Source organism: Meriones unguiculatus, chromosome 16 (assembly GCF_030254825.1).
Source record: "Meriones unguiculatus strain TT.TT164.6M chromosome 16, Bangor_MerUng_6.1, whole genome shotgun sequence".
In the NCBI taxonomy this organism is placed as follows: domain Eukaryota; kingdom Metazoa; phylum Chordata; class Mammalia; order Rodentia; family Muridae; genus Meriones; species Meriones unguiculatus.
The window spans coordinates 28,878,419-28,891,993 of record NC_083363.1 but is presented as its reverse complement, the minus strand read 5'-3'; the positions used below and the strand labels follow the sequence as shown (position 1 = coordinate 28,891,993).

At 49.8% G+C, this 13,575-nt stretch overlaps 1 protein-coding gene across 3 annotated transcripts; it reads right to left on the bottom strand.

The window, feature by feature from the left end:
• Positions 1-277: 277 nt before the first annotated feature.
• Gtpbp2 (GTP binding protein 2) lies at positions 278-8,101 on the bottom strand. Of its 3 annotated transcripts, none has more exons than XM_021640172.2 (12): positions 7,815-8,101; positions 5,885-5,911; positions 5,056-5,240; positions 4,623-4,731; positions 4,299-4,496; positions 3,863-4,037; positions 3,493-3,712; positions 3,096-3,231; positions 2,901-2,959; positions 2,221-2,392; positions 1,733-1,897; positions 278-1,522 (listed from the first exon to the last, which is right to left on the bottom strand). In XM_021640172.2, exons 1-12 carry the CDS (start codon positions 7,998-8,000, stop codon positions 1,346-1,348), a joined length of 1,809 nt encoding a protein of 602 aa, XP_021495847.1. In that variant the 5' UTR covers positions 8,001-8,101; the 3' UTR covers positions 278-1,345. The 3 variants fall into 3 exon arrangements, with proteins under 3 accessions (XP_021495847.1, XP_060225518.1, XP_060225517.1); XM_060369535.1 differs by having other exon boundaries at positions 7,850-8,036; XM_060369534.1 differs by lacking the exon at positions 5,885-5,911.
• Positions 8,102-13,575: the final 5,474 nt, after the last annotated feature.

Sequence of the window (13,575 nt, the reverse complement as noted above, 5' to 3'; positions counted from 1 at the left end):
GAGGGCTCCTCCCACTGTTAGCATAGACAGGCACACAACTTAAGTACAACAGGAGCTGGCTATTTGAGCGGAAGAGGCCTTTTCACTTTATACTCTGCTCACTCGAAGCAAAACAGAACACAGAACACTGATCCTGTGGGGGAAAGAATAGCAATGAGATAAGGGATGACATCTTTTCCAATTCAGAGTTCAACAATGATGGGGTGACACACTTGTCTCAAATCCTAGAGAAGAATCTTGGAGGTTGCGCCTGTGTCTTAAGGATTATCACAAAGTGTTCAATAAAACATTTTTATTCTGTACAATATATATGTGTATTTAAATATATATACATATATATATACATATATATGCAGAGAATCTTCAACCAACAAATCCCTGAGTTCATGGGAACCCAGGATGCTAACAAAGGGAAAGGAGGGAGTCCATGCCTAAAACAGAAAATATGACATCTTTCCCTTTCCTCCTGGTTCCCGGCAACAGAGGGAAGGGGGTGGTCACTACAAATTACTAAAAGAAGAAAAAGTTTCTGTGGGGGCAGGAATGGGGATGAGGATGCCAGGATGTACAACCGTGGGTCGGGTCCTATGGCTACCGGGTTGGGAAAGGAAAACATACTATTTGATCTAGCCTGAAAGCCAACAGATGACTGCAGAGGAAAAGAAACTGGCATGCAGCTGGCCTCTGGTGTGCCAAGTCCTGGCTTGGCAGCCCCACGCCTGAGCCAGCACCACAAATAGCACCAAGTGGGGCCTGTGACAGGAGGATCTGGGGACTCGGCCCTTGAGTGAAGGACAAGGAAATAAAGCCAGGAATATGCATCAGGACTCAACACAGAGTAGGGGCACAGTCTTTCTCGGTCTCCGTGCCATTTCTTCAGTCCCTGGGGTCCACCAGATGGCTAGGAGCACTGTCTTTTATCCAGTCAGGTTGAGACGGGCAACTTATGTGGCCTTGGGCGGAGGTATAAAAAAAGAAGTGCTTTCAAGGGCCATCCCAGTTGTGACAGTTCCTGAAGTGCAGAGATCACACTGGAGAGTCACGCCCAGTCCTGATAGTGGGCCAAGATGGCTATGTAGTACTCCCTCCAGTAGACAAGACCTTGCAGCCGCCAGGGTTATTGAACCAACCAGGGGGCACAGCTGCTGAGCACTGCCCTGAGTTGTCTTCTCCCTCAGGCCTGCCCCCACCAAGCTTGACACCTCTCCAGAAAGGCATCAGGAAGCAAGTGGCAGCAGACACTCCTCTCCCTAGCCTATTAACACACAGAGCCGCCAATAGCGGGCAGCGTGGCCGGAAGTCACCTTATGTATTGTAGGGACAGCAGCAGAGCTGTTTTGAGGACTCAGAAGCCCATGCTGGCCTGGGCTTCTCCTGCTGTGATGGCTTGCACATCCGTGACATGACCGATGCCCTTGGTAACACCCTCCCGGAACAGGAGTTTGGCGCCCACCTTCAGGTATTCCGGATGTTTCAGGAAACGGAAACGTACCACTGCCTTCTCCCCTGTCCGCAGCTTGTCCTTCAGGAGAAAAGTGGTCACAGCCCTGGCCAGTGCCTCTCATCCCACTCTATCAGCCCTGCTCCACCTGTGAGGTCCTCAGGTGAGCTGCTACCCAACATGTATGGGCTTTGCTCCCTTTGTGGGGCCAGGGAACTCTCAGCCAAGCCTGATGTTAGCAGAATATGGACTTTCCCTGTAGAAACTGAGACATGGCTGGGTCCCTCTCACCTTTGCATGGATCTTTTCCACCACTGCTGTTTGACGTACGTTGCCCACATGCACTGTCACCTGGAATCCCCGCCGGAAGGTGGTGGCATGGAACAGTAGGACTATCTCTGCCTCGAACACTGAGCAGATGGTGGGATTCATCTCGGGGCTCACCATCACCATGCCCTAGGGAGGCACAGCCCCAGGCCCAAGATGGCAGGCCTGGCATTAGACTCTATTTGCAGCCACTCTGCACCCTTTAGAACTTGTGAATCCCCTTTTCTTCTCTATACCTCCAAAGAGAGGCCTCAGGAGATGATGGCACCACGGTGATTATATTTAGGGACCCGTGGTTTGAGCATCCTAAGCCCTTTCAGTAGTCTACATAGCCAGGCCTACACTCCCACACTTCCTTGGGTTTCTGCATCGTGAGACAAATGCTTCTCATTGGGCAGCCAGTCTTCCGTACACTTCCTGTGTTCCCTCTCCAACCCATCTGTCCACCTCACCTTGCGAAGCAGCGCACGGTCAAAATCTCCGAGGGCTAGTGTAGCGGCCTGACCAGCTCGCAGCACGCGACAGGCAGAGCGGTTGCGCTGGATGCTGCATACTCTCAGCTCCAAGAAGCACCCATCATCTGTCGGGCCTACCACCAGCTGGTCTCCCTCACGGCAGATCCCACTGCAGCCCAGACAGCAGGTAGCACAGCGTCAGCACAGGTCCCCCCGACTCAGAACACTCCTGCCTTTCTGGGCTCATGTCCCTTGAATTAGGGCAAAAGAACCCTAAATTCCAGCCTGGAAGTAGGGAGATGACTGCCTCTCGCAGCCTAGCATTCAGATTCTGAAGGCCAGCAGCAATGGCTGGCTCACACCAGATCTCTAAAGGAGCAAACTATACCATTAGGTTTCACCCTGTGCTTCACTAAGAGTCTCTTTCTCTTCCTAGAGTCCATGACCCATATGCCCTGGGGCCCAGAGATTCCTCTAAAGCAGCAGTATCATTTCTCCCCTCATAAGCCAAGAGTTACTGAGCTTCCTCCAGCAATCAGAGTGAAAGCTAATCTGTAAAAAAGCACATCCTGTGGGTGGGCTCAGTTCAACCCCAGGGTCTCCTTCAGGCAAGAGGTCTCCAAGTACAGGGGTATGTAGGTGAGGGCTGAGCAGGGCGTTAGCAACAAGGCAGTCACCTGGACAGTGTTCCTCCAACCACGGTCCCCACCTCTGGGACTGTGTAGATTTCATCCACCTAGAGCCAAAGAAAACTCTGTCAATGTCCTGCCACCAGGGCGTGCAGGCCCAACCTTTCTAAATGTGCTCAGGCTGTGAGAACAGGGCCTGCCCTGCCCCCAGCCCCGCTGCCTTCTGTTTGTTGGCCTGACTACCTGGAATTCTGTCAACTGCTGCATGAGCTCTTCCTGCTCTTTGCTGTTGGTGAGTGGCGGCAGGATATTCAGGAAGACTTTGAGGAGGTCCAGACTCTCTCCTGACACGCTGGACAGTGTGAATATAGGGGTGACACTGTGGAGAGACAAATGCATAGATGAGAATAGTCTTTACAGGAAGCAGCAGCCAGAGGCCCACCCTTGAAAAGGTGAGCAGAGAGCCCCTTTTGCCGACTGTGAGCAAGCCAGGCAATCTGGACAGCTAATGTCTCCAAGGTCCCAGGCATCAACAAAGCTCCGGTTAGCTCCCTCCCACAATCCCAAACTGAAAAAAGCCAAAGAACCGAACTAGGATGGATCCTGTCCATCAAGGCTGTAGGGTGAGAGGCAGGCTCACTTGGGTGACTGGGCAAACTGCTGGGCAGCAGTGACAGCATCATCCTCAGAGGTGACCAGCATGGGGACCTTGTGGCAGCCAGGCTGCTTGAGGACCCGCTCCAGCTGGCGTACTGTCCTCTCCACTGTGGTCTTAGCACACAGGTCCACTTTACTGACCACGATGAAGAAGGGCACTTTCAGGGCCAAGGCCAGCCCCAGATGTTCCCGTGTGGTGCCGGCTGCCTCAGAGAAAGGAGGCAGGTGGCAGGAGAGAGAATTTGGGAGGAAGGAAAAGGAAGAGTTGGTGTTGCTCCCAGCTCTGAGGGGGCTCAGGGCAGGAGAAAGTCAGCTCCTCCCTTTGCCCTGCCCCTCTGCTCAGCGTCTCGTACCGATTCCAGTGTTGGCACTGACGAGGAGCAGGGCACAGTCGGGGCAGTAGGAGGTGAGGCCGAAGATGGTGGTGTGCAGGTACTTATGATGGCCCGCCAGGTCGATGAAGGTGATCATCTTGGAGCTGCTTTCGCAGATCTCTTCTGCAGTCCTTGAGTCGCTGTAATTCACCACCTAGCCCAGGGCCAGGGCTCTCAGTGTCCCTGTGACCCTCCCCAACCCTTCAGGAGTCACCAGGACCTAGTCTAGTCCCTGTCTCCTAACTTTGAGCCCATTTTCTACTTCACTCCGTGGATTCTCACTTGGATTTTAAGAGGGAGAGAGCTGTTGACTTCTCCAAAAGGTCTCCGCACCCTGCCCCCAGCCTCTGTCCTTCACCTCTACCAGCCCATCCTCATGAGTCTGGCCCCACTGGGTCCCGCTGATCCCATGCACCTCTCCCTTGCTGTTAAAGCCCAGGATCTCAAAGCTGATGCTGGAGGTTCGGCCAGACTGAATCTCATGCAGGTGGCGGAAAAGGTTGAGCCGGGCCCGGCCCCGCCCGTTGTCCAGCTCTCCTTGGGTCAGGACTCCAAGCAAGGTTGACTTCCCTGAGTCCACATTCCCTAGGACGGCTACACGGAGATCCAGGAACTGTGAAGACATTGGCATTGAAGGTTGAAGGTGGAGCGTGCTCTTAGGATCCCTGGCCAATGAAAAGCCTAAGGCCACAGAGCCTTCCCTGAGAGCAAGAGCATGGGGCACTTCCACTGTGCTCACCTGTTGGTTGTCAGGGACCTTTCGTACCAGCACCTCCGTGATCTTCCGGGGCATGTCACTATCATAGTCTACTTCTCGTTCCCGAAGAACAGTGATATCTGCCCCAACCCTGTCACAGAAAGGCCACAGCTGCCATATTTCATATGCATTTCCTCTGTTCCAGCCTAGCTCTGGACCACCTGTCCTCTCTACCACCTTGCAATCTACCCCCGCCCTGTCCTCTCTTTCGAAACAAGGGGAGTGTTTTAAATCAAAGGAACTAGGGAGCTTAGGTAGAGTGAGGAAATGAGAGCACCAACTTGACTCACTTGGCCCTTTGGCAAGGGATTGCAATACGAGGAACCCCCACCCGACCCGAGCCCCTCCAGATCTGGCTGGCTGGGTATACATGGGTCCTCCCTAAAGTTGGGGGAAGGGAGCGGAGGAAACATACTTCTCTGCCATTCGGTGCAGGGTCTTGAGGGAAGCCCGCATCTCCTCCTCAGCCAGCCCCACCAGCAGCCCATTGTCCTCTACCCCAATCTGGTAGACAGCCTCACCGCGTCCCTCCTGGAGACGCCACTTCATTTGTGTCACCAAGTGTTCAAAGCGGTACTGGGACGGGTTCACCAGCTTCAGCTTAGAGGAAGAAATCAGGGTTGTTTCTCCCAAACCCCAAATGTGGCCCTGTCTGTCCTGCTACAATAACTAGCACCTTCTTGTCCACTTAAAACCCTTCCCTCCTGGGGACAGAGAGATGGCTCAGTGGTTAAGAGTATATAATGCTCTCCAAGAGGACCCAAGTTGAGTTCTCAGCAGCTGACAACTGCCTGAAGTGTCAGCAAAGGCACCTATTTGACACCTATTCTAGCTTCTGAGGGTACCTGTACTCAGAAGCACATTCAAACACATACACAAATTAAAAATCTTAGCCTAGTGATGGCATACGCCTTTAATCCCAGCACTCAGGAGGCAGAGGAAGGTGGATCTCTGAGTCCAGAGGCCAACCTGGTTTACAGGGTGAGTTTCAGGACAGCCAGGGCTACACAAAGAAACCCTATCTTGAATATACACACACACACACACACACAAAAACAACCCTTACCCCTGCCCACACTAGCAGTGATTCTCTCCCTGAGACAGTGAGGTTCAGAGAGCTCAGGATGACACCATGTAGCATGAAGTTACATCACATCATAAAATTGAAGGGATAGCATAGAAATCACCTCATCCTGACAAGGGCAACTACTCCATTCTCCTCTCCTCCCCAACCTAAGACTCACTTTATATTCGATGTTTCCATCTTCAGCCTGAAAAGAAACAGGAAGCAGTTATCACATCCTGTCCAAAGCCAATCCCGACTTTCCCTTAACTTCCAATAGACTCGGGGTTTATAAAGCTTACAAAGAAAGGCATAGTGGCACCTGTCCCTGCCGGAATCTGCCAAGAGACAGTGGAAGACAAATTCTGCTTAGCTTCAATGTGGCCTCTAAGGAAAGGCCTGCAAGGATTTGGTAAGCCACCCATTTATCCAAGAACAGGATCCCAAATCCTCAGCATGTTCCTAGTTCAAGAAAACCTCTTCTTCCCCAACCCTCCACAGCCTAAAACTGTTGTTCAGTGTAGGGTTTTCAGTTTTGGTTTTGGTTTTGTCTTCTTTTTTCTGTGTTCAGTTGCTGAGGCTTTTTTTTTTTTTTTTTTTTTTTGACACCCATTTGGTAGACACCACTTCCTTCTGCCCATCCCTCTAAGCTGATGCCATCGAGTGTAAGAGGCTACAAGTGACTCTGGACCTGAGCCAGAGCGTGAGCTCAGCACTGGTCACTACTAACTGAGATAAGAGGCCCAGGTAAGGGAGGAGAACTCCAAAGTTGGGACTTACATAAACAAAAGAAACAGTAATTTATTAAAGGGATAGACACCACAGATTGAACTCACTGTGGCTTTTACCCCTTGTTCATGCCTCAACTGAGGTGAAACCCTGAACCTATCTCATAACCTCTTCTCACAGCAGCCACTACCTTCCTTTTAGGCTGTGTGCTACACACACACACACACACACACACACACACACCTCCATTCCCTGTACAAAAGGTGATGTGCACTCCTCCTCTCTGGCCATTTTATTTTTCTATTTCCCTTTTCGCCATCATGACATCTTTAAAGTCCTTAGAAGTGTCTTTATCCATAATCTCAAACCCATGGAATGTGTGGGAGCTCTTTTCTCATCAACAAAGAAACTTTTTTACTATTCTGCTCGAGGTGGAAAATTAGGATAGTAGACTTTAAAGATGGTACAAAGATAATCAAGGCCAATGGTTCTCAAGGTATGGTTCTGAAACAACATTAGCTTGTGAGAAATGCCACATTCTCAGGCCCATCCCTCACCTACTTAGACAGAAATTCTAGGAGCAGGAGCAGCAATCTGGATCGCTCTGGTACTGCTTAGTCTGATAATCACCGATTGAAACCGTTCCCATCTTGGGTTCTCCTCTCTTTTGTTTTTCAAAACAAGGTTTCTCTGTGTAGCCTGGCTGTCCAGGAACTTGCTTTGTGGACCAGTCTGGCCTTGAACTCAAAGATCTGCCAGCCTCTGCCTCCCGGAGGCATGCCCACCACCCCATCCCACCCCCACTGGGTTCTCCTATCTTAAGAGGAAGGAAAATAGTCTTCTTTGCCTTAAGGAGCGGGTAGATAGGGGCTCTTCTCTGTCTCCACACCCCCACAGGACAAGGAAAGAGCAGAGGGCTATGTCTAAACTATGTGTGTGGGTACTGAAGGGTAGGGAGGGAACACATTGCTTTTGTCCCGGCTACTCCCCTTCCCCCAGTGGACCAAGTTTAGAAAAGCGTTGGTTACTCTGACTGCCTTCTTATCCCGGTACAGTGTTCCTTCCCCACTCCCAGCGTAGGTAGGGGTTCAGACATCCTCAGCTCTTCTCCAGGAGATAGCATTCCCCCGTCCTCACTTATCCAAAGGTTACGGAGGTGAAAGGGACAGCCCCTCCCCGAGGTCTGACAATGAAGAGGAATGTCCAGTCTTGACACTCCTCCTTTCTAGGGGTCCTGGAAGAAGAGAAGGGGTTCTCTTCCCAGTCCTTCTTGAGGCTTTGACATCGGAAAGGGGGATTAATTATCTCAGTTCCGCCTCCCTGGAGTCTCGGGGACCGGAAAGAGAAGTTCCCTACGGCCCCGCCACTTTTCAGGTGCTCACCTCTGGGGGCAGGTACGGAGGGTTGTTGGCTTTACCTCCTCTGTTCCTTCCGTTCTTCTTCTTCCCCCTTGGGGCCCCGCAACTGCTGCTTCCACCGGCCCCCCGAGCTTTGAGGTTTCCGCCCATGGCCGGGCCTCCTCCGGGCCGGCAGCAGCCGCCGAACAGCTCCGATACCCTCGAGTCCATCCGCCGCTGCCACCAGCCCCCCGCCCGACCCCTCCCCCCCGCCACTGCCGCCGCCCCTACTGCCACCGCTGCGTCGGGCCAGCTGGAGGAGAGCGGGGTGTGGCCCAGCGCAGGCCACGCCCCTGCCTCCCTTGGCCTCCTGGTCGCGTCAGAAAAAGCCGCAGGGCATCAAGGGATACCGAGTCCGCGGCCCTGAGATTTAGTGCTAGAGAATAAAAGTCTGAACTACAATTCCCAGAAGGCATCGCTGCGCGAGGGCCGCAGATGGCTTCGGAGGTGTGGGTAGCAAGCGCGCCTTAAACGCAAAGACTGAAGGGAGTTGTAGTCTGCGCCCCAATACCCTGCTCTGCTTGCTGCTCCTTTTCTAGAGGCAGTAGGAAAACCCTGCGGTTTGAGATTAAGGACAGTCACCGGAGACGAAGGGCTCATATCAAAAGCGAACTGGGCTTGACAGCTCAACGCGGATCCCAGACAACTTAAAATTCAGGACGGTTGGACCTGACAGCCTGCTGGCTCCACCTCTGCCTCAATTTCCTCCCCGACGGCTGGCGTGCTGTCGAGTGAGTCAGGGCAAACGCTAGGGCGGAGGCAGATGGTAGTTATAGCATAATTAGAGCTGTTATTGTGACGATGATTATGCCACCCTTGCACCATAGTGACTGCTTTATTACTTAGCTGGCACAGTCCGGGGGCTGGTTTTAGCAGCCCCAGGCACCGCGGTGGCCAGACACGTGTCCAGAACCCATAAACCAGCTACCTTAGTGCTTGGAAGATGCCTACAGCAAGTATCCCTCCTCCCCTTTGTTTTGAAGTTGAACCAATCCCGGAAAACAGTTTGGTTTAAAACTTGTCGGGAGGAGGGGCCTGGCCCCTATTTGGGGCGGAGCTGGCGTTCCAATTCCGTCAACCACCAGCGGGCGGGGGAAGTGGCTAGGAATAGAAACTGTCCTTTAGAACTCTTGAAGCGACATAAACCAGTGTACAGGGCACCAAAGGGGCAGAGTGGAAAAACAGAATTGCCGGGCCAAGAGTCAGGACGCCAGGGTCCAAATCCCAGCTCCGTGGCTTTCTCATGACTCAAAGTATGCCCGCTCCCATCTCTTCACAAACAACCAGGTGTTCAGACATAGCCAAAAAATAAAACAGCCCTTGCCTCCAGAATTTTAAAGTTTTCCTCGGTAAACTAAGAACACCAATAGTGCCTTACCTCTGGTGCTTCATGTGGGAGTTCAGACCTGGGTGAGTCCATGGCTTCTTCAGGGTTGCCCATGGAAGGAGATGAGTTTACTGAGCGTGCAGTTGCTGTCCACACCGGATAACATCCACACCAGCTGGACCGAAAGAACTAAAATCTGAAAAGCCTTGCGGGTCTAGCCAATTACACGGGGCCTCCGTAAAGGAAAGCAGGTGTTTTCTGTATTCTATCCTGCATGGTTGAGGACGGCCCTAGCCAGGCACCCAGGACTACCAGAAAATGTTCGTAGAGACTTAGACTAGGGAACTCAAGAGATCTCTTCCACACATTATCACCAAACTGCCCTGGGTCCTCTCAACAGCCAGAACCTGCTGCACTCAACTGATAACATGTTTTTGTTGTTGTTGTTTTAATATCTCTAGGACTTCCAGCAGTCAACTTTTAACTCACAATCTCCTCCCACCCATATCTCCTCAGTGGAAGCTCTCTTTTAAAAGATGACCAAGGATTACCCATTGAACAACCTGGCCTACCTATTCACAGAAGTGAAGGCTGGCAAAGGAGCAGGCCAACAGAATGCCTGCCAGGAGGAGATTAGGGTCCTGGGGAATGCAGGTGGTAGACGTGATCAGTTTCCTGGACAGGTTGCTTATGAGGTGTCTGTGAGGTGTCTGGGCATGGGCTGCATTTATAGTGTGGTTATCTACGCATCACATGCAAATATTTTTCCTGGCTTGTAATGAGTCATTTGTGTTTATATTTGGTTCCTTTGTATTAATATGCATTTTGTGAATGGCACCTTTGTGTGCTCTGACTTACAGCAACCTTTCCCTCTGCTTTCTTAGTTTCCTGTCATTAAGTTGGCCTCCTATGTTATAAGTTCATCATATTTTTGAGGAGATTTATGAAAATTTTTATATTTGGGGCTAGAGAGATGGCTCAGTGGTTAAGAGCTCTCGTAGTTATTCCAGAGGACCAGAGTTCAGTTCCCAGCACCAACGCTGGGTGACATACCACTGCTTGTGACTCCAGCTCCAGGAGAACCAGCACCCTCTTGACCTCCAAGAACACCACACTCCTGTGCATAATCCCAATTACAGACATGCACATAGTTTAAATATATGTACTAAGAATTTACATTTATTCTGTGTGCATGCATGCATGTCATGATGCACATGTGGAAGTAAAAGGGCGACTTCAGGAATCTATCCTGCCCTATTAAATGGATTCTGGAACCTGAATTCAGGTCACCAGACTTGGAAGCAAGTGCCTTTACCCACTCAGCCATCTTACTGGCCCTGATTTGTCTTTTTTATTTATATGAACAATTGAACCCAGAGCCTCAGTGCTTGATAAGCACGTACTCTTCCACTGTTCTGTTCTAGCTTCCTGCAGTAATTTTTCAGGTTTTGTTGTTGTTGTTGTCGTTGGAGACATGGTTTTCTGTGTGGCCTTGGCTATCCTGGAACTCACTGTGTAGACCAGGCTGGCCTCAAACTCAGAGATTCACCTCCCTCTGTCTCTCAAGTGCTGGGATTAAAGGCCTGCTCTACCACTGCCCAGATGATTTTCAGGTATATTTTACACTTACTTTAATCCACTTGAAACACACCCTTTTGTAGTGTATGATAGAAACTAAGCTTATTTTTTAAACAGTTGTTTTTTTTTTTTTAATGTACATTGATGGTTTTTGCTGGTGTGCATACCTGTGTGAGGGCATCAGTTCCCTTGGGACTGGAATTAAAGACAGTTGTGAGCTGCCATGTGGGTCCTGGGAATCAAACCTGGGTCTTCTGGAAGAACAGCCAGTGCTCTTAATTGTTGAGCCATTTCTCCAGCCCCTAATTTATTAATTTATTTATTTATTTATTTATTTATTTATTTATTTTAGATTTTTAAAAAATGTATATGAGTGCTCTAACTGCATGTACACCTGCATGACAGAAGAGGGATCAGATCTCATTATAGATGGTTGTGAGCCACCATGTGGATGCTGGGAATTGAACTCAGGACCTCTGGAAGAGCAGCCGCTGCTCTTAATTGCTGAACCAGCTCTCCAGCCCCTAAGTTTATTTTTTAATAGATATCTGCCTTCCTGTTTCTCAAGCTTTCTACTATACACCTATGTCCCCATTCTTTACTTTTTATTTTGAGACAGAATCTTGCTAAGTTACTCATGCTGGTCTTGAACTTGTGATCTGCCTGCCTCAGCCTCTCTGGGATTACAGGCCTTCACTGCCAGACCTGGGTTTGTTTTGCATTGTTTACTTGAAATAGCTGGGTCTGGAGAGATGGCCCAGAGGTCAAGAGCACTCGCTCGCTGTTCCTCCTAAATGTCCTGAGTTCAATTCCCAGCAACCACATGGTGTCTCACACCATCTATAATGAAATCTGGTGCCTTCTTCTGGCGTGCAGGCGGAAAACCATAGATAAATAAATATTTTAAAAGAAGAAAAAGCTGCCACCATCTTATACTAAGATTTACATATGCACCAATTTGTTCTGGATTCCTAACTTTTAATTTATTTTATTCTAGCATCAATTTCCCATGCAGTGCTTGGACCAAGACTCTTATCCATGCCAGGCAAGCATTCTACCACTCAGCTACACCTTCAGCTCAACACCACCTTTGGTGTTTAGAGATGGGCTTCTCTGTGTAGTCCTGGCTGTCCTGGAACTCGCTCTGTAGACCAACCTGGCCTCAAATTCAGAGATCTGGCTGCCTCTGCATCCCAAGAGCTGGGAACTAATGATGTGTACCACTATGCATGGATTTGTGTACGTTTGTGAGTGGTTTTGTGCACATGAGTGCAGTGCCCTCAGAGGCCAGCAGAGGATGCCCAACCCCCTGGGGCCTATTGTGACCAGCTTGGAGTGGGCGATGAGAACTGAGCCTGGGCCCTCTACAAGAGCAGTGTGTACTCTTAGTCACAGAACCATCTCTCCACCCCACCCCACCCTGCACACAGTATATCCATTGTGTGGTTATAGTATATTTTGACCTCTGACCCCTACTTCCTGAAACACACACTAGTCTTGCTCTCTATGACTTGTCTCTTTGTATTTTTCTCACTATTCATTCATGGCTTCCACAGCTGGTTCTCTCTCCCAAGCATCCTCCATTTTGTATATATATCTTCTCTGGGTCATCTAACCTGCGTCCATACTGAGGACCTCCTCATGCCTGCCTCTGTTCTAAATAGTATTCCAAGAGACACTAAACTCTCCCTATAAAAAACTGAGCTTATGGACTGGGCCTGGTGGCACCTGCTTTTAATCCCAGCACTCAGGAGGCAGAGGCAGGTAGATCTTTCTGAGTTCGAGGCCAGCCTGGTCTACATAAGCAAGTCCAGGACAGCCAGGGTGGGGAACAGTGAGACAATTCAGTGGGTGAAGGGACTTCCTGTTCAAGCCTGGTGACCTGAATCCAGTCCCTGGGGCCCACCTAAAACAGCATTTCAGTATGTATTCCAGGCTTGCCTCAAAGTCTCCGCCCTACTGCTTCTGCCTCCTAAGTGCTGAGATCTCAGTGATGGCCGCTGCTCAGCTGTGCTTGCCTTCCTAATGGTGACAGAAATTTCTCTTCCTTCTCTCTAAACCAAACACTACATTAAATTATATTCATGTCACCTTTCTTTTTCTCCCTAGACAGAGACAGGGTTTCTCTGTGTAGCCTTTCCTGTCTTGGAATTAGTTTTGTAGACCAGGCTGGACTTGTACTGAGAGATCCACTTGCCTCTGCCTCCAGAGTGCTGGGAATAAAGGCGTGCACCATTGCTTCCTGGATCACTGGACATCTTTCTAAATATCTCTAGGGTTCACTTATTCTCTTACCACCTTCTGGGACTACCCACGTTCAAAGCTTCCTCAAATACACATTGTAACTTCAAAAAGGAGTCATGTGACTGAATGTGGGGTTTGTGAAAATTTTGGCAATAGCAAAAGACTTCTGAAAACACAATAACAAAGAATTAATTCAGAATCAGGTATGTGATGAGCCTGCAGCTTCATACAGTATTGTTTGACTACATGGCAGTCTTGGTCCTGAACATATAACATTCCAAAACCAAACCAAACCAAACCAAAACAAAAAAACAACCTTTAAGATTTTATTTTTAGCCAGGAGTTTGAGGCCAGCCTGGTCTACAAAGCTAGTTCCAGGACAGCCCAGGCTACACAAAGAAAACCTGTCTCAAAAAAAGAAAACAAAACAAACAGACAAAAACACAGAGAAGGGTTGGAGAGATGGCTCAGAGGTTAAGAGCACTGGCTGATCTTCCAGAGGTCTTGAGTTCAATTCCCAACAACCACATGATGCCTCATAACCATCTATAATGAGATCTGGTGCTGTCTTCTGGCATGCAGGCAGATCATTGTATA

What these genes read in the sequence shown, in the direction of transcription:
- Gtpbp2 (XM_021640172.2), bottom strand. Translation starts at nt 8,000, where the DNA reads ATGGACTCGAGGGTATCGGAGCTGTTCGGCGGCTGCTGCCGGCCCGGA. An exon ending in CAGTTTGCCCAGTCACCCAA is followed by an intron (nt 3,232 to 3,492) that starts GTGAGCCTGCCT and finishes GTCTCTCCACAG; the next exon opens with TGTCACCCCTATATTCACAC. An exon ending in TGGAAAAGATCCATGCAAAG is followed by an intron (nt 1,523 to 1,732) that starts GTGAGAGGGACC and finishes TTTCTCCTGAAG; the next exon opens with GACAAGCTGCGGACAGGGGA.